Below are 20811 nucleotides of genomic sequence, written 5' to 3'. Positions count from 1 at the left end.
AAGAATTCCTTTCCTGCATCCCCCCCCCCCCAACCTCCACTCTTACTTTTCAGTGTTTACTCCTATCTCTAGGTCTCTTTTCACTCACCATGGTTCCTCCTCTTCTGCACCAAAGGCTCCCTACACTTGATCCTTAACTATAGCGTCTGTGCCCTGACCCATGCAGACCTTCTGGAGCATCTCCCCACAACCTGCACATTTGATTCCCACTCCTGTACAGTCTAGTCCACTTCTTCATCCAACAGGACTTCTCCAGCTTCCCTTAACCCTGTTCTCTTCCCTTACACCCCATCTCATCCTTTAAATCCCAGGGCCCATCTCTTCCTTGCTTCTCTCATCATCCCTTTAGCCCTGTCTCTCCACCTCAGTTTTTACCTTGGATCTGGCTGAACCTCGTCAATTAACACAATTCCCCAGTTACCCTGTCCCAGACCGCCATCACTTCTCTACACCCTTACTCTTTTCTCCTTTCAGCTTGTCTGGTCCCAGAATTGTCCTATAAACGCCCCACCTCTCATCTGTTTCCCTTCACCCTTTCACTATGCTTATTCCTAACTCCACCTGGTACTCGTCCAGTATCTATTTCACCCTCCCTCACTTTCAAGAATTTACACCCATCGCCCACCCACTAACCCATACCTTTCTCAGAACCTCGCGATTCCCACCCCACCGCGGGTCCTAGTCCTTCAGCTCATCTCGCTCTGCACTAGTTCACACCCTTGTCACGTCTGGCTCTTAATCACCCTCTCTCCTCTACTCCCAACTATCACCCCAGCTCTGCCCCTCCTTGCCTTCCACTTCCAACTCTTCCCCCGGCACCCTCACCCTGCTACCATCCCCTACAAAGCTCCCTTCCTCAAACCCCTGCTCTTACACCTAACCCCAGCCTTGGTCTTCCTAACCTCATTCCCTGCCGGCTTCCTTAACACCCACCCTGGGTTTTGCCTCCTTCCTACCTCCTTGGCTGGCTTTTTCTCACTCCTCCTCTCCCTGCCTTCTAACCCTGTCTCCCCTTAATCCTCCTCATCTCATTCTTAGACCCGTTCCCCCCAACAGCCCCTAAGCCTTCCTTCGCTTCTCCCCTCAAGCCTTTTTTTTTTTTTTTTTTTACCCTCCAACCCAGTCGTCGCCCACCCCGCCAAAATAAAGCTCCGACGCGCCCCGACTGCCGGCTCTCGCCTCCGCCGGCCCCCGCCCCGGGCGCCCCCAGCCCGCCGGCGCCGCGGTCCCGCCCCCTGCCGCCGCTCCTCCCGCCCGCGAGGCGCGCGCCGCCTTTGTCGCCCCTCACCCGGTGTGTGAGGATTTGGCTTCTTTAAAGGGGAGGGCCAGTGTGCCGGAGACTCTGTCCCCGCCTCCGAGTTTTAGAATGGGCTCCCTGGCCGTCGCGTCCTCCCCGGTCCCCGTCCCCCCACCCCCTGGAGCTACCCCCTTGGCTGCCTCCCTGCCTCCTCCGCCCCCTCCCCGACCCCCCCTCTATTTACCGCCATCATCAGCACGCGCGAGCTGTCACCAGGGCGCGAGACAACCGAACACGGCCCCGCCCCCTGCCCGCCCATTGGCCCACCCGCCGGAGCCCCGCCCCCCGGGCCCCGCATTGCGCCAACGGCGCAGCGCTCGGCCCCGACCCGGGCACAGACTGCCTCTCCGAGGGTTCGCGCCGCGGGCGCAAAGTTTAGGGTTAGCCACAAACGTGCGGCCGATTTGAGCCTGGCGTAAGAGGCGGCGGCGTAGAGGGGCGTTGTGAATCGCGGGTCGAAGTTTGGTTGAAGCACAGGAGGGTAAATAAGGAGGTTTCCAGACAAAGAGACTCTTAAAGGTACAGAGTCTTAAGGCTGTCCCTCCCCCTTAAAGGGCCAGACTCTCCGAGCCCATCTCCGCCCCCTTCTCCCCAGCACTTCAGCCTGCGGGACAGTGAAGGAATTCTATCTACACTAGTTCCCCGCACACTTTTGGAGCTCCTTTAACATCTCTCCCCACTGCCAAGGGGGAAAGCCTTTCTCACTATCCTATGTTTTTGTTTTGTTCTGTTAAAAGACTCAGTGATCGTTAAAAGTGTCGTTCGGAAAGAAGCAGTCTCCGAACCCTGGGGTTTCCTGAGGCTGCGTTTGCAAAAGTTACTATTGGCTACCAGACGGGTGAACACGTGTCCGACTTTTGCCACTGATGACCCAGGCGGGACCCAGCTGTTTTATGGAAATCCCTCCAAGGAAGCCAAAACTTATGAAGTTCAGCAGATCCTAGGAGACCACAGGGAAACAACAGCGGCTGTACCTCCTCCAGAGGCTGCATTGTTCTGACATAACTTGCGGAAGGTGACGTTACCCGCCCCCCCAAGTTACAAATAACAGACCAACACTGTTACATCACCCAACACATGGCTAAAGCAGGTAAAGGCTTACATGTAAACAGAAGGACAAAGAAAAGAAATAAACATATGGGTTAACAGCTACACTGGCTCAAGGCTACACATTTGTCAATATGAAATAGAGAAGCACAAAAGCTAAAGAACAACAAAATTAGAAGGGAGAAACAGCGAGTGCATGTGTAAGCATGAAACTACAATGCCTGCAGCCAGGCATATTTAAGTGTAAAAACATGTCTAAAGGTAATTAACCTGGACATTTTTAAGAGGTTTGATGATGGAAGGAAAGGACCCAGCGATTGATTGATTTGGTGAGGATTTGCCATGTGGTTCAAGAGCTCAAAGTAGGGTCTAAAATTTAGTATTCCCTTTGTTGTCTATCACCTTTAATTCTCTTTTTAAAAATCTTATCTTACATTTTAACTCCTTTATTATCAGTTTTCTCCCCTTACTCCCCAAGTCCCCTCCAAAATTATTGGAGATTCAAGACTGTATCTTTTTCAATGTTAATTCCTTAGCAAATTGCCTGACGCATAATAGGTGCTTTTACTGAGTGATGGGTTTTGGAGCCACTTAAGACTTCTGAAGGAAGGAGTGTTCTCAGAGCAGCAATCTACCGGGAAAAGATTCTCAGTGCTTTGAGCATGTATTGGATCAGTGGTTCTCAAAGTGTGGCCAGTGGAGCCCTGACACTCTTTCACAAGGTCCCTGAGATCAAGACTATTTTCATCATAATAAGACATTATTTGCTTCTGTCACAGTGATGACATTTGCACTGATGATACAAAAGTAACGATGGGTAAAGTTACTGCTGCCTTAGCACATATCAAGGCACTAGCACTCAACTGTGCTATCAGTCAATGTGCTCTTCACTGCCACCCACTCACAGGAAAAAATAACACTCGTTTCACTTTAGATGTCATGATGAAATACTAAAAATTATTTGTTTTATTTAAGTACCCATCTTTTCAATACTATTCTATGTGATTAAATGGATGTATGCATAAAGCGCTTCTATTCCTTACCTAAGTACCATCTTTTTCTTGAGAAAAAGCACTTGTGCAATTTCTCTGCATTTTGAACTGAATTTGTAACTTTCTTCATGGAATACCATTTTTACTTGAGAGAAAGCTAACAGATAAACTACATTTTGTCAGCTTTGGGTGTCTGACATATTTTCTCAAAGATAAAGTGAGCCTGACAGCACTTGTTAGCAATAATCAAACTCAAGCTCTCAAGCAAAACTTCAAATTTCTGCAAACCTGTATCCGCCACTGTGAACTTAATAGCCTCCCAAGACTTTTCTGATGAGAATGGTGGTGATGTTAGCAAATACGACTTTTTTTTATCTTGTATAACGAAATGTGTCAACACCTAAAAGATCTGCAATGTTTTCCAAACGACCAATGCATGATGCTACAAAATCAGGTATCAGTAAAAGATCCCTTCAAAGTACAAAATAAACCAATGAATATTATTATATAACACAGTACAAAAAGTTCACTGATAGAATTTGAGAATCCGCATTGCCACTAACAGCAGAGTTGTGATGTAGTTTCAAAGAACATACACAATTATGTGAAAAGATTGTTAACATACTCCTCCCCTTTTCCAACTACACATCTGTGAGGTTGGATTCACATTCTTCAACCAAAATGACAAATTTAAATAGACTAAATGAAGAAGCAGATATGAGAATCCACTGTCTTCAATTATGCCAGACATTCAAGAGATTTGCAAAGATATAAAACAATGTCACTCTTGTAAGTTTTTTGCTTGGAAAAAAGTTATTTTTCATTAAAATATTTATGTTAACATGCGATGGATTTATTTTATCTTTGAATGAATACCTTCTATTTTCTTATAAGTTTTAATAAGGCATATATCAATAGGTATAACCTACGTAAACAAAAGCTCTTTGGAACTTTTAACGGCATCAAGGAGTCCTGAGACTAAAGAGTTTGAGAACTGTGTATTAGATGAAAGCAGAATAAGGCTATTTTAGATAATTCAAATATGAGAAGGCTATGCAGCATAGCTAGCAAAAAGGTTTTAGTGTAGTTCCAGAGTTAAGAGCTTCAGTGGTTCATCCACAAGGAATGGAAAATATAATCAAACACTGAGCTTCCTTTAAAGACACAACTGGTAACGAGTGTGATCACAATACACATGGTACCACACAGAGGTCAGAGACAGGCACAACTAAGGCCTGGGAGATGAGGGGAAACAGACATGGGTATGTTCCACAAAGAAGATATAGTCAATTCTACCCCGACTTTTTTTTTTCTTTTTTTAAAGCACAGCCTCAGGTTGTAGAACAAGTAAAATCTTACCACTATAGATAAAATTTAAAAATAGAATTCCATCCTCCAGAGATGGGCCACACAACTGTGCTCACTGATCTGGTTCAAAAAATATACCTATACTGTTGTATACCTTCTTGGGACCCTCTCTCACTGCTCATTCTCTATTACAATAACATTCTTTCCACTGGGGGAGAATTTTAACTTGCCACCAAGCAGTATGACCCCATAACTTCCCCCCTTTTTTTCTTTAAAGATTCTATTTTTAAGTAATCTCTACTTTGGGGCTCGAACTCATTAACCCCAAGATCAAGAGTCGCATGCTCTTCCGACTGAGCCAGCCGGGTGCCCCCATAACATCCCAGCTTAAACATCCTAACCAAACACCAGCACCTGCAACACCATTAAAAAGAAGCAAGAGCAGAGAGGGCATCTCCTTGCCTATAAAGCTTTTGACATCTATTCTCCCTTGAGCCCCTCGACAAGCCTATGAAAAATGTAAAGTAGGCATCATTTATTCCCACTCTACTGATGAGACCCAGAAAGGCCAACTTGACTGAAGATACCTGGCAAGTTCAGGACAGTACTATGGCCAGCACCCAGCCACCTGTCTCCTAAAGCAGTGCTCTCTCCTTTAGTAGTTGCCTTAGAATACCTGTCACCTCCACATCCTTAGGATATATAAATGCATTCCCTAAATCATTTTTTAAGATTTTATTTATTTGTCAGAGAGAGAGAGAGCACAAGCAGGGGAAGCAGCAGAGGGAGAGGGAGAAGCAGGCTCCCTGCCAAGCAAGGAGCCCGATGTAGGACTCGATCCCAGGACCCTGGAATCATGACCTGAGCCAAAGGCAGACACTAAACCGGCTGCCACCCAGGCATCCCTAAATTCTTTTTAAGCCTCCAAAGAAATTTTGGCAGAATTCGTATTAACTTTAAAAACAGGTCTATGCCATCTGATGGGGCAGGAATGTGATGGCAAATAAAACAGAGAATGCAAGAGAATTAGGAATCTTTGCCCTCATAGTTTCAAGAATTTTTTTTTAACTTGCTAATTTCATCACAGAGACGCAGAACTACTTCTTGGCCTCATCAATGACATCATTCTGAACAATGAAAATATACTCTTTATGCCAAGTTCCATTACAACGGAGTAATTACCAGATCCCATGGAGTGTGTAATAATGGGAGAGTAACTCCTGGGGCCCCCGAGAAAGCTATAAAGATTCTTCATATATATTTACTCTTACCCATTTATAAAAGGTTGCATGCATGTTTGTGTATAAAGACAGAAGAAGGGGGAAACAATAGGAAAGGTAAGAGCAGGAAAACAGTCCCGCTTCCCAGAAACTGACCAAAAAGCCTGAAGAACTATGAAATGAAGGAGAAAAACCCCTGGATGAGACCTCAGAGAAGGGGTCCGAGCGGCAGGGGAAGGTTTTGCATACGATAAGCCAGCAAGATGTATTTCACATCTGCTTTACCTTTGCCTTCCTGTTTCCCTTCAGGATCTGTTCTTTTAGAGACCCTTTTTTAGATCACAGATCTTTGAGATACTCTAATGAACCCTGTAAATCCTATTCCCCCAAAACTGCACACATATACACACAAAGCTTTCAAGGCATCTTCGTCCTCTAGGGGCTCCCCTCGGGGGTTAGGCTGCCTTAAGTAAGAATCACTACCTTAGAGTCACCATCCGCTCACCTTCCAGCACCAACTAAGAAGAAACTCCCTCATTAAGCACAATACAGTCTCCATGATCCGGGAAGGAAAGGACAGGTATGTTCTGTCTTGTTTTGTGTTTGTCTCAGTTATTGAGAAAAGTGATGAAATACACAGGGAAGGGATTTCCCTAGATGAGGCCAAGTGAAGGCTGCATGACCTCTGGGAGGGATGATGTAAAGATCTGAGTCCTGAATCATGGTCAAATGAGGTGACCTAAAGGGTCCCTTGTAACCCAAGAGACTGATTTTGGTATGCTCTACACAATGGCAGAAACTCACCTTGGGGGAGAGTCCAAGTCCAAGAAGAGACTACTCAAAGTCCAAAGACACCAACCCCCAGGAGAGGACCAAACTTGTAATACAACCGGTTTCAGCCATGCCACGTGGCACTTGTGACTGGGGCCTGCAGCCCAAGGGGCCCGGACAGTGCCAGATACAGAGAGGGAGGCTGTGGCGAGGGAAAGACAATACTGGGAATTACAGGTATGCATGTGGAGACAGTGAGGCGACCCATCATTCCTGCTTGGCTCCAGATCTACTGTGTTCACATCCTCAAAATGTTCAGCCTATCGCCCTTCCTATGTTCTCAAGAGTCTCAACTCTTGACACCTGGAGGGCATACGTAGGTGGGAATTTCTAACTACTCTCCTTTATCATCCAGGATTTGGAAAGAAAAATTTCACTGAAGCCTCATGACTGAATACTGGACACACTGGGTTGGGGCTGACCTGGTGGTGGAGAGGAGTGGTCAGTCTCTAAGTATTCCTTCAGAGGAGCAGGGACACCAACAGAGGGCCGGGGAAATGTGACTGACCACCTGGTACTCAAGATCTGAGGCAAGCAAGCAGGAGGCAGCCTAGGAACAGGAGTACAGAGAATCACAAGAGTACAGGAGACAGGAGGAAAGCATAGCCAGAGCAGGAACCACAAATGGTTACAAGTGATGGGCTAGACACAGGTGGAATACAGGGTTCCCCAAATCCCAGCATTTGCCTTCTGCCGTCCCAGATTTTGCCATCTGCAGGTATCCTTTGTGCAAGAACTTAATAGTTCTTGTAAATGGACTCTTCCTTAAAAACTTACCCTCATCCTAAGGAATAAAGTGCTAGTTCTGCTTTTTTCTAATATACATTAGAGTAAGACGTAAGTATTAATATAAGTGTTTTCCACACTCCACCTAAAATCACCTGGCACTGCACAGAGGCCCAGGTGCCACACTTAGACATATGCTGGTAGCCAGGTGTCCTGAGCCTGAAGTTTGGTCTCAACTGCGGCCTCCTCTCTCAGCATGACCTCTGTGGGAACCCCCACCTCCCCCATCTCCCAGTAAAGGAAGACTAGATGAGTCCTACAGTTGCCCTGCAGAGCTCTGACAGTCGACACTGGCAGATTTCTATGTGGCTCTGACAAAGGTGCCCACCAAGATGACATGTTAGCAGGGTCTTAGAATTTCCCAGTTTCTGCTCTTTTGGGGGTGGCTACAGATGGGAAGAGGGGGAAAGCGTAGGAAGGCAAGTCTAGTGTAGAAGGGAAAACATCAGATTTAAACCCAAACATATGGCATCTCCATTAACTAACCGTGTTTAAGTTTTCATTTATAAAATGAGATCACCACGCCCTTTTTTCCTTAAATTTATACCAATGCTTCTAAGCTTTCATTCAACCTGAACTTTCAAAAATGATACACTGACAATCCTAAACAACTCTGTGAAGTCCCATTCTGACTTGCACACAAAAGCTAGATGACCTCTGGACCTTCCTCACTAGTTACCAGCTCAGTTTGGGCAACTTCGCTAGTGGAGCCATATTTGTTAAATGAAGAAATGTATTGCGTTACCTGCCTTTTTTAGGGATAAATTTTCTTTAATTGACGCAAAGGACAGGGGTAGTTCATAAAGACTGATCTGGTGCCCACTGGACTTAACGTTGGTTAAATGTGTGCTTGAAATAAGGGAAAAAACAAAAGTGAAGAATGCTGGAAATGTATGAGCCAAGATTGTGTCTGAAAGGCAAACGATAGTTAGGGAGTTTATATTCTTCTTTAGTTTTTAGAACACAGAATCCCTCCCTAAAATGCATACATCTAGAATCGTATTTACCACACTCAATCTCTATATATTTTCAAGAATACATTATATTCAAAATGCTGTCTCGTCTCACAAAAGATTTGAGGGAGCCTACAGAAAAATACAAACAGATAAAGCTGGACAAGAGCAAATATAAATCAGAAGGCCAAAAACATAAAATCTATGCATTTTATTGTCTGTAAATGACATCTAAAACACACCTCAATTTAAAAAAGCAAAAACAGAACAAAGAACCAAACAAAAAAGCCAGGGGCAAAGGAAAACAAAAAGTGCAGCCGGCAGGTCCTACAGTTAGAGTTAACCTGAGCTTCCTGCCAGCCAAAGCTACAAGGGAAACATGATCGCCTCCTGATTCCTGTTGCAGAGGCATTAGATCTGAAACTAATTTCTCTGAGGTACCTTCAGTGAGGGACGGTATCCTTGAGGACAAGTCTGTAGTAAAGTACATTAACGTGTTTCCTCAGACCATCCCTGCCTGTATATATCAATGTTAGCCCGGCTGAACATTTCTGCAGCCGGAGTCAGGTGAGCAGGCGACATAAGTCCAATGAGCAGCTTAGAGGCTCAAATGAGATGAGGACCAAGAGCTCAGGAAGCTGTGAACCCTTAGGCAAGGGGTGCGGAACTGACTGCCCAGTGTGACTAAGCCAGCGAAACTCACAAGTGGCTCTAGCACCTGCCCTATCCCAATGCAATTCACAAACAAATAGCTTTGTTACAGGGGGTGCTCTGCAAAATAACAACAAAGAGCCCTCCTGGGCATATCCATTGAGCTCCATGTAGCAGAGGCCCCTTACTGGGCCCCCACATTCTCCTTTATCTTTTAGTCACAGAAGCCCCTGAGTTTTAACTGGACCCATGGCCACCCAAGCAAGAGGCTCTATGTCCCAGCATCCCTTTCAGCAAAGTGTGACCATACTGATTTGAGTGACTCCAGGTCATATCCTTTAAAAAGAAACTGCTTTGCTCTCTCTTTCCCCAGTGTATTGTAGACATGGAGCTGATGAGTCTGCTTTGACCTTGTGGACAAGGTAACACCCCAGGGTTGGCTGAACAAGACAGAAGGAAACCGAGGTCCTGGTGACCTTGTACAGTTAAATCTACCCCAGACCATGTGATAATATCTGTACTATTAGAAGAGAGAAGGATAAACTTCTACCAGGAGCCACTGTACTTTAGGTTCTCTTTGTTACAGCAGCTTAGCCTCTGGCTTAACCTCATTCACAACAGAATGGAAAGATGCCAGAGGGAGACTCCAAAGGATTCCGGCAACATCCTAGAAAAGTCAACTCACAGTTCACTTCAGCAAACAGGTCAGGAAATGATAGCCATCACACCAAGTTATGCCTCCTACTCCTTCTCCAGGAGAAGCCCACCTGCATCCCTGGAGTAGAGGAAGAGGCCTTTATTACAGCCCAGCCCAGCCCAGCCCAGTCCATCCACCGTGGACCTAAGCCAAATCCTCAGTAGTTGGAGATACAGATTGCTTTCCCACCAACACTAGGCAGGCCTGTCCTACCTTTTCCCCTAAAGCAGGAAAGCTCCACACTTCTCCACTCTTCATAATTACCATTCTTGAGAACAGGCCAAGTCCAGTAAGGCGTAGGGTGAAGCAGCTGCTGGGGAGCTGTGTGTGAGGGTCAGGGGAGGGGAGTCCAGATCCCCAGAACAAAAGTCACAGCTGGGAAGACGGAGAGAAGCCTCCATGTGTGCCCTGGGTTTCTGGGGTCCAGGGGCCTCAGGGTGCAGCCCCTGCTCCTCCGGCGCAGTCCCCCTGGTGACAGAGCTCAGCCAGGCAGTTGCCAGTCACTAACGAATCCCAGCCACCGGCACCTGCTGCTGCTTGCGGATCTTATTGAAGAGTTCCATGTATTGGATCATGGTGTCTGCCGGGCCATAGATGGCATCGTGTCTGTTCCCAAATGCTGCGGGAGCCCCTGGCGTGTGGCTGCCTAGAAAGCTCTGTAGGAACTCGAGCAGCAGGCTCCAGCAGTCGCTAGCTACCACACAGGGGCCATACTCCACCTGGGGACCAAAAGAACAGAGAACAAGGGTGAGTGAGGGCAAGGACAAGGTCTTCTGCTTCTCTTGCACCTCTTGCCCCCTGCTCCCATCTTCTCCAACCACAAGCCAAAGACACACACCTTCTAACACAATGTTGCTCCACAGGAAAATACTCAAGCCAAACACTAGGGATTCCACATACCCAGCATCATTCCCTTCAGGCATCTCTCACATTCTCATCTTGGGACTTATCAACCTACAGCCCCAACCCACAAGACCCAGAGACAGACACAGGCCCCCTTTGATGATCTCAGAATGGTATAGTCCTGCTATGCTGCATGAAGATCCAAGGAGAGCTCAGGAAAATTCTGAGAGAAAATGAACAACAGAAGGTAAGAGTGTATATGTATCTATGTGTGTGTGTGTGTGTCCATAGGGGGCAAAATAGACACATATGCTCTTAAGTCTCTTTAAGACCAAACATTACCCCCACAAAAGACCCCAACTGACCCTAAGAAGTAATTTCCCAACCAATGTGCCAGGGGTCAAAAGGAGATACATCTTAAGACTTTCTCATTCCTGGGCGCCTGGGTGGCTCAGTTGGTTAAGCGACTGCCTTCGGCTCAGGTCATGATCCTGGAGTCCCTGGATCGAGTCCCGCATCGGGCTCCCTGCTCGGCAGGGAGTCTGCTTCTCCCTCTGACCCTCCCCCCTCTCATGTGCTTGCTCTCTCATTCTCTCTCTCTCTCAAATAAATAAATAAATAAATCTTTAAAAAAAAAAAAAAAAAAAGACTTTCTCATTCCTTTCTCCTGGTTTTTCACTGGAAAGATGGCAGGAAAAATAATTAGTAAGCGTAAGGAGAAACACGTTAAGAAGGAGCTGGGATATATTTGTACTACAAAGACGGAAACATTTAGGATAAGCAGACAGTGGGTTCCCAGTGGGTCTCAGCAAATGCAAGGTGTATCACAAGCCAAAAGGGGTCAGGAAATCTTGGTCCCAAAGGTCCCAGCAGTTTCAGAGAAGTAATTTACCGCTAAGGCCCTTTTCTCTACCTGGAATGCTTAGTGGGGCTTATCTATCCCCACATCTCTACATTTTTTTTTTTTTAAAGATTTTATTTATTTATTTGACAGAGAGAGAGACAGCGAGAGAGGGAACACAAGCAGGGGGAGTGGGAGAGGGAGAAGCAGGCCTCCCACGGAGCAGGGAGCCTGATGCGGGGCTCGATCCCAGGACCTTGGGATCATGACCTGAGCTGAAGGCAGACGCTTAACAACTGAGCCACCCAGGCGCCCCACATCTCTACATTTTAAGTCCCTCTTTACATGCTACTCCAGAAGAAAGCATCCCCATCCTCAAAGTCACCAGTGCTCTCACTGGCCTGAATCCCCAGAGCAATGTGCCTCGGAACGTCTTACGGACTGACTTCAAAAACAGTTTGTGTGTTTCAGCTTCGCTCGCTTACTAAATCCTACGTGTTCAAAAGGCAGGCCCTGTAGGTCACCTATTTTTTTTTTTAAATCTCACACAGTGCTGGGCACATGGTAGATTGAGGAATTTCACTGGTCCCAAAGCCAGCTACTGCCACACTCCCTCTTTGTGGTTTCCAATATATACCTCAGAGATGAAGTCACCACACACACCTCTTTCCACCACGAAAGAAGTCGACAGCATGTCAAAAGGAAAGGCTCATCTTGCTACACAACCTCTGAGACCTATCTTAAGGTGTACTAGGGAAAGGGATGTAGACACACTATTTAGGGCCCACCTCCCAAAAGTTACCTGCACAAAAAGTTGCCCTGGTCTGCTCCAGTCCTTGTGATGGGTGACCAGTCCCTCCACATCACAATTACCTTCTGCCCTTGACTATCCCTTCCCTTCTCCAGCAAGTCAGCCTTCTTAAGCTTTCTACCTGTTGTGACCCCAGCTTCCCATTCCCACCCTGGGCCAGAACCTGAATGATTAAAGAAAGGGTAAAAGATGCAGGGACAAGGGAGCACACATGCCCTGGAGACAGGGATGATGAAGGCATAAACAACTGTTTGCATTCAGAGGGGTGAGAAAATCTGCAGAGCCCTCTGCTGAGCAGCCCTTCAGCACATACTGCTCCTGTTTCTCCAAGGTCTTACCTCTACAGAGATGCCTCGGGCGCTGGGCCCCATGGTGACTGTGCCCACCTTCACTAGGAAGTCACAGTACTGGTAACGGGTACCCCGGGTCTCAATCTTGCTGGCCTTGGCACTCTGGAAAAAGCCCTTGAGCTTCACCATGAGCACATCGAAGTTGGTGTCGGCAATAAGCCAAGGGCCATTCTCAAAGAGAGCGAAGCAGCTCAGAGGGTACTCTGAGTTGTGCATCACATACATCAGCTTCCCAGCCTGACCTGCAGAGACAGAGATTCTATCAGCATCAAGATCTTCCTCCGCAAACCCCAGAATAGAGTCAAATGTGGGGAACATGGCCAGATGGCAATCTGCCATTACCTCAGCCATCTTGGAGGGCGATGTGGGGGGAATCCCCTCACCAACAGTCTTTTCCAAAGAGGAAGGGAGAAGAACGGCAGGCAAGGCAGCATGTAGTAAAACCCTGCTCTACAGAAAATGTGAGGAGCACAAGGGAACTCCAATAGCACTGGTAACAGTTTAGTTCTTAAGTTGAGTGATGGGCTCATACACGGCTGTTGGTGACAAATTAGGAAGATCTTTAGAAAAAAAGATTTTATTTATTTATTAGAGAGAGAGAGAGCGCGCACGTGCACACAAGCAGGGGGGAACAGTAGAGGGAGAAGCAGACTCCTCGCTGAGCAGGGAGCCAGATGTGGGACTCAATCCCAGCACCCTGGGATCATGACCTGAGCCAAAGGCAGACACTTAACCAACTGAGCCACCCAAGCACCCGAACCCTTGGAGTACTTTAATGTATCAGCTGACTTGGGAAGCAATCAGCACATTCACAGAAAGGACTCAAGATCTGGAATCAGAAGGTCTAGTTTCAAGCCCCAGTCTACCCCTTCCGGTCTCTGAGAAATGAGTTTTCTCGTTGATTACTACTAGAGGTTTTTTTTTAAAGACTTTATTTATTTATTTGAGAAAGAGAGAAACAGAGAGAGAGGGAACACAAGCAGGGGGAGTGGGAGAGGGAGAAGCAGGCTCCCCGCCGAGCAGGGAGCCCAATGCAGGGCTCGATCCCAGGACCCCGGGATCATGACCTGAGCCAAAGGCAGACGTTTAACGACTGAGTCACCCAGGCGCCCCACTACTAGAGATTTTCTGCAAGAAGAAAGGAAAGCTACATATATTTGGTCAACTGAAAATGGAAAGCAAGATCGCCCTCTCATACACTACAAGAATTAAGGGATAGACTACCACAATCCCAAGTATTTATTAAGACTTAACTATAAAATATTTATTAAGGACTTAACTATCCCCAATATTGTGCTAGAGTTTAAGAGGCGTGCAAGTAGAGGACTTAGCGCCTGGCCTCAGGAAGCTGATGCTCTCATTAAAGACAGGTGAGGGGTCCCGCGTCAGGCTTCCTGCTCAGGTGGGAGTCTGCTTCTCTCTCTTTCTCTCTCTCCTCCTCTGCCCCTCCCTACTGTTCTTTCTCTCTCTCTCTCAAATAAATAAATAAAAATCTTTAAGAAAGAAAAATAAAGACAGGTGAAAAACTTTTAAAGAGACAGTAAGACCAAAGTGCTTACGTGGGACAGACCAGAAATCTTCTTGGAAGGAAAAAAGACCAGAGCAGAAAGAGATCAAAGTGTGCAAGAGTCAGCAGGAAAAACTTTCATGGAGAAAGCAGGACCTGAACTATGATACGAAGAGAGGGTAGAGTTCAGCCACACAGAGAAGAAAAGATATTCTAGGCAAGAATAAGAGTTTAACAGGGGCGCCTGGGTGGCTCAGTCGTTAAGCGTCTGCCTTCGGCTCAGGTCATGATCCCAGGGTCCTGGGATCAAGCCCCGCATCGGGCTCCCTGCTCCGCGGGAAGCCTGCTTCTCCCTCTCCCACTCCCCCTGCTTGTGTTCCCTCTCTTACTGTGTGTCTCTGTCAAATAAATAAAATCTTAAAAAAAAAAAAAAAAGAATGAGAGTTTAACAATGGAAAAGAGGAGATAGGGCGGAGAGACCTCTACACAGGCCTCCACTCTGCTGCCACTTCCAGAACTCAACAGGCTCTGCACCAACCTCTCCTCACATCCCTCCTGACCGCTTGCTGCCAATGGGTACCTTTCACCTCCTGCTAAACCCAGCGCAAAATATTTCAACCTTCCAAAAAAAAAAAAGACATCCAAAGCTGATCTGTCATTCTGTTCTTGTGCAAACTCACTGTAATTATTTAATTCATACCATAGGAGTCTGTAGGTGTTCTTACCATCTTGAAAATACTTTGAAAGTCAACTAAGGTTTTTTTTAATGAAGAAGGCACTACCAGTTGTTTACAGACAATAGTATTTTTAAAATCAAAATAAAGTATCTTTGGGCACGCCTGGGTGGCTCAGTTGGCTAAGCATCTGCTTTGGCTCAGGTCATGATCTCGGGGTCCTGGGACTGAGCCCCGCATCGAGCTCCCTGCTCAGCAGGGAGTCTGCTTCTCCCTCTTTCTCTCCCCCAGCTTGTGCTATCTCTCACAAATAAATAAATAAAATCTTAAAAAAAAAAAAAAGTATCTCTGTATTGGCACAAACTTGTGAAGCAAGCAGAACCAGTATTACTGTCCCCCCTTTTACAGACAAGGAAAATGAAGCCTATAGGGTTCGGGACGGGCAGCAGCAGCACCACCACCTGGGCACTTGGTGGAAATGCGGATTCTCTGCCCCAGCCCACACTTCCTGAGTGGAAAAGTCTGGGAGGGGCCCAGCAATCTGTGTTAATGAGCTCTCGGGGTGATGTTAATGCTGGTCCATGTGAGAACTTGTGATCTAAAGGCACAGAGCCAGTAAGGAGCAGAACTGGAACTCCAATCCGGGCCTTCTGACCTCAAGTTTATTGCTCCTTCCATTCCAACCCCTGGTCGCTGCGAATGTGTCCTCTCCCCAACTAGACTGTAGCTCCTTAAAAAGTAAAGGTCAGATCAGGAAAACAGAGCCTACAACAGGTAGTTTCACAGATACGGTACGCCATCTTATACCTGTGCACAAATGTTTTGTTTTCCAAATGCTTTCATAACTGTTCTCTCTTCTGATTCCTACTGAAGGCACAAGTAATGGTAACCCTGTGATTTTACTGATGGTGAAACTCGGTAGAGCTCTTATTTATTAAATACTTACTACACAACCACCTCAGCTCTAAGTGCTTTGCACATAGTAACTTATTTAATGAGCAAAACACTAGGGGATCAGTACTATGATATTTTCATTTTGCAAATGACAGAACTGTCCTAGGAAGGTATAGAAACAGACCCCGTAGCAAATAGTTTCATTAAAAGGGATTTAATACAGGGAACGAAATACCAGGGTTGGAAAAACCGAAAACCAAACAAATGGTGAGGCCGCTCAAATATTAGCAGTACAGGGAGCTACTACCACCCAAAAGGCTGGAAGGAAAAAGAGAGGATGTGCTGTCATTAGAGCGAGGCACGAGGGGCACCCAGCAGGAGCTAAAACCAAGGAAGAGACCACAGTCACAGCCGGAGACACCACCCAAAGCAGGAGAGGAGGAGATCCTGTGCTCTCCCTTGCTTCGGGCCTCTAAAATTCCCCACTGCCCCTCACTGGCCAAAGGTGACTAAAAGGGCGCCTGGCAAATGTTGTCTGCAGGGCAGGTATGGGGAATGGATCTACGGGGAAATAGGCAAATGACTGGCATAGGAACGGTCATAGGTTGTGGGCCTTCCCTAAGTGACAGTTAGTATGTGACCAGGACTTAGTTCTCTGGTTCCATGATCTAGCCTCTTCATCACTGTGCTTTAGAACTGTCCTAGGTCAAATTACTACAGAGCCAAGACTAAGAGAACCCAGGTTCTCTAACTCATATTCAAAGGTTCTCTAAACATGGGAAACAACAGATGTTGGTGAGGATGTGGAGAAAGGGGAACCCTCTCACACTGTTGGTGGGATTGCAAACTGGTGCAGCCACTCTGGAAGACAATATGGAGGTTTCTCAAGAATTTAAGAAAAGAAACTACCCTACGACCCAGCACTTGCACTACTAGGTATTTATCGAAAGGATACAAAAATACAGATTCGAAGGGGTACATGCATCCTGATGTTTACAGCAGCATTATCAACAATAGCCAAATTATGGAAAGAGCCCAAATGTCCATTGGCTGATGCATGGACAAAGAAAATGTTAGAGAAATATACATGTGTATCTATGATCTATATACCTAACGTGTCTATATATATATACAACTTATACATCTAATACATCTATATATATTATATAAATATATAATGGAATATTACCCTGCCATCAAAAAGAAAAATTTTGCCATTTGCAAAGACGTGGATAGAACTAGAGTGTATTATGCTAAGTGAAGTAAGTCAGTCAGAGAAAGACAAATACCATGATGTCACTCAGATGTAGAATTTAAGAAACAAAACAGTTGAACATATGGGAGAGGGAAAAAAGAGAGAGAGGGAAGCAAACCATAAAAGACACTGAACAACAGAGAACAAACAGGGTTGATGAAGGGAGGTGGGTGGGGGGCTAAATGGGTGGTGAGCACCCAGTGTTATATGTAAATGACGAATCACTGAATTCTACTCCTGAGACCAATATTACACTATATGTTAACTAACTAGAATTTAAATAAAAATTTGAAGAAAAAAAAAAAGATTCTTTTTGCCTCCCTACCACCATCATCCACAGCCCATCTCAATATATTTGAAACAAAAGTTGATTCAATGGTCAAGGTCATACAATGAGGTATCTAAGGCTACTGGCTAGGTGTAGGAATCTGAAAGCCCTTCTGCACAAAGTTCTAAAAACTCTAAAGCTGTGAAAGAATCATAGACTTCTGGGCCTAAAAGGAGTCTCTCTCAAACTTAAGAGTGCATAAAGATCATCAAGGGAGCTGGCGGAAGTATAATTACGGGGCTTGTAGCACCAGTCAGGCGGTAAGGAGAGCTGAGACTTTGCACCTTTATTTTTTAAGATTTTATTTATTTATTTGAGAGAGAGAGAATAGAGAGTGAGAACGGGGGAAGGGGCAAAGGGAAAGGGAGAAAGAATCCTAAGCAGATGCTGTGCTGAGCATGGAGCCCAACGCGGGACTTGATCCCAGGACCCTGAGATCATGACCTGAGCCGAAATCAAGAGTCGGATGCTTAATCAACTGAGGCACACAGGCGCCCCAGGACTCTGCACCTTTAACAAGTAACCCAGATGCTTAGATGCAGTTAGCCAGTGACCAATCCCCCGAGAAACACAGCTTTAAAGTGCAAAGTGCAGAAAGACTAAGGCATCGGCCCAGTCTAAGAGATGAAGGACTGAGATTTAATGAATTCAGAAACATCTGCCACATGTTCAAGAATACCACCCTTAGCAAAAGAGCATAAAGATTTCAATGAACATGAATGTCAATCAACTCCAAGTGAGGTTCCAGCCATCCTGCAGACCCATCTCACTGACCTTGGCTGCCAAGAGTGGAGGCAGCTGTGTGGTAGGTCTCACAATCCACGCAAAATGTTCCTTGCTTCTCTGCCCCAAGCATCTCCAACTTCCGGGTGAGGAGCTCCACCGTCTGCTGGACACTCTTGCCCTCAGCCACAGGCATCTGGGACACACTGGAAGGGAGAGGACCAAATCATCAGTATCCGGAGACACATGTACACTCACTGAGCCACTCATTTACCCACAGAATCACAGCTCTCCAGGGCCAGGAGTTACCTTAGAGACCACCTACCCTGACCCTCTCTCTCATTTTAAAGACGAGGAAATAGAGGCTCACAGTTCCTGAGAGCTCCACTAAGAACTAGAACACAGATCTCAGGACACTCACATCAGTGTAGTGAACTTCCTATCTATCACACCAGTGTTTCCCAAGCGGGACATGTGTGCCAATGTTCAAGAGAAGGTTTTAAGTGGTACAGAGGCTGAGCAATTCATAACATTGAGTCATATGAGAAAGGGATGTCCTTTGTGATTCCTTCAGTTCTGACTCTATCGGGAAATTCTCAATTTGGGGTTAATATGTTTTTACCATTTCTCGAACACTTTGAATGTGTGCTGTCCAGTACAGCAGCCACAAGCCACACGTGGCTATTTACACTTAAACTAATAAAACAAGTTAAATTAACAACTCAACTCCTCAGCTGCACCACCCACATTTCAAAGACTCAACAGCCACATGTGACTGAAGGCTAGTGTATTAGACAATGGTGTTATAGAACATTTCGTCAATGCGGAAAATTGTATTCAACAGCCCTAGGATCAAAAAGAAAGCAAGTCTCAAGTTTATAATCTTTAGGAACTAGAGGCAACAGTATGTACAAGAATAAAACAAAACAATGAAATAAAAGATTTCCTTCTATGGTAAGTGAAACTGGCTTCCCCTTCAGAGTAGTAGATCACAATCATTAGGCATCAACCATGTGCCAGGCAGTGTCCAAAGGCCTTTAGACAAATGAACTCTTTGAACCCTCACAACAGCCCTATAAGATGAGCTATTATTTATCTCCTTGCTACAAATGAAAAAACTTAAGTACAGAGGGGTTGAGTGACTCGCATAAGGTCACAGAGCTTGGTGTGGTATAGTCAAGATTCGAAGCCAGGCAGGCTGGCTCCATGTCTGTGTTCTTATCCACTATACTAGATTTCTACCCTAGAGACATAGCTGCCTGTTAAAATGTTTTTAGGGAAAATAAATAGATTCAAAAGAAAACATTAATAACTACTACAGATGGTACCTAGCTATATAAAAACCATATGTTACTGAATTTTGGAAGACACTGCATTACTTTAAGATCAACTACATGAAGGTATAAAAATGGGAGCCCTGCTGTTGCTAAAAATTGTCACTACTCTCCATCAGAAAACACACTCATGAGCAATGAGATGATGTGCCTTATTGAGAAAAATAAGAGAATCCCTAAACTGATGTTACAGGGGTCAGAAGCCCCAGGAGTGTGAAAAACTTGATAAGGGTCCCAAACAGACTGACAGCCCATTCCCTCTCTCTGTCTTCTACTGAAAGAACAGGGGCTTCCAGGGTTCCAAGGCTCTATGCTACAAACTTTTCATTCCATCCCTCACACATCCCCCTTACACTAGAAGACTTAGAAAAGGCTCATGATATCCACAGTACAAAACAAAGGTGCAGTAACAGACAAGCCTACACGAACCCGAGCTACCAGAAAGAGTAGTTCCCACAGGCTCCAGCCACTGACTTCAGGATATCCTAGCCTCCAGCCCTCTCTGACTGGAAACATGCTAATATTTGCCAATATTCAAAACAAAGCAAAAAAAAAAAAAATCTGAAATCTAGCATTTTGGAACTCATGCCCCCAAGAGCATTAGGCCATATCTTTCTCTGCCACCCTACTTATATCATGTTAGAGATTAAAAGTCCATAGAAACTAGACCAACCATATAATTAAACATAGTAGGAAACGGATTCTGAAGAGGTGACGTGCCTGAACCCCAACCTAACTTCCAACAGCTTCTTTCCCCCTCCCCCCCCCAGACTGAGAACTTAAAACGGCCACACCAGAACCAGACACGGGCTGGTCTAACTGCATTAGGTGGCTGTAGGGAGGGGCAGGAGAAAAACCTAAAAAAAGATGGTTTCCTCGTTGCCTATCCTGCACCCCCTCTAGCCCCACCTGCAGGTTGGGTCCTACTCCGGGCATCCTATTTCCAACCCTTAAGTTCCACACCCCGGGCAGCCCGATGGCCTCCTGGGAAGAAAAAGGAAGGAGGTACACAACCACCGATGGGCTCCTGGGACAAAACCTTTCACCTGCCGCCTTCCAGGACTGGGAGCATCTTCGAGCAAACAAGCCCAGAGAATCCACAGCCCTCACAGTGTCTCCCTCACCCACACACTCCGAAGACATCTTGCTCAGCTCGTGGGGGACCGCGGACCCTGGTCCCGAGCCTCCTCCCGGGTATACTCCAGGCTCCGAGGGCCCTTCCCGACCCCAAGCGCCGCCCCACAAAGTCCCTTGCTGTCCTACCAAGTCACTCCCATGGTATCGGGCCAGGAGGGTGGCAGGAACAAACAGTTGAACCACAGTGTTCTCCGGCCGCCCACACTAAGTGAATCCCCTCCTAACGCAAGCTTCTGCCGAGGGAGGTGCTGCGGAAATGACGTAAAAACAGAGCGTCCAGTCGACGCGCCCACGAGGAACAGGGGCGGGTCTAGGCACCCCTCGGTGACGCC

At 46.2% G+C, this 20811-nt stretch overlaps 1 protein-coding gene across 3 annotated transcripts in view; it reads right to left on the bottom strand.

The window, feature by feature from the left end:
* MED20 (mediator complex subunit 20) overlaps positions 1-20811 on the bottom strand; it is a 174495-nt gene that overhangs the window by 52089 nt on the left and 101595 nt on the right. Inside the window, exons 1-4 of one of the 3 annotated variants that reach the window (XR_013441263.1) lie at positions 20606-20752; positions 18060-18214; positions 12616-12869; positions 9996-10501 (exon numbers count right to left, since the gene is read on the bottom strand). Coding sequence is in view for 2 of the 3 variants with exons in the window: in XM_036102069.2 (XP_035957962.1) it covers positions 10286-10501; positions 12616-12869; positions 18060-18214; positions 20606-20619 (639 nt within the window). In the remaining variant the exon portion in view is untranslated. Of the gene's footprint in view, positions 1-8630; positions 10502-12615; positions 12870-18059; positions 18215-20605; positions 20753-20811 lie in introns of those variants that run through there. The other 2 variants (XM_036102069.2, XM_078055337.1) reach the window with 2 other exon arrangements.

The sequence above is a fragment of the Halichoerus grypus genome, chromosome 9, assembly GCF_964656455.1.
Source record: "Halichoerus grypus chromosome 9, mHalGry1.hap1.1, whole genome shotgun sequence".
NCBI lineage: Eukaryota > Metazoa > Chordata > Mammalia > Carnivora > Phocidae > Halichoerus > Halichoerus grypus.
Note: the sequence above shows the minus strand (reverse complement) of the source record. Positions and strands in the feature narration are given on the sequence as shown.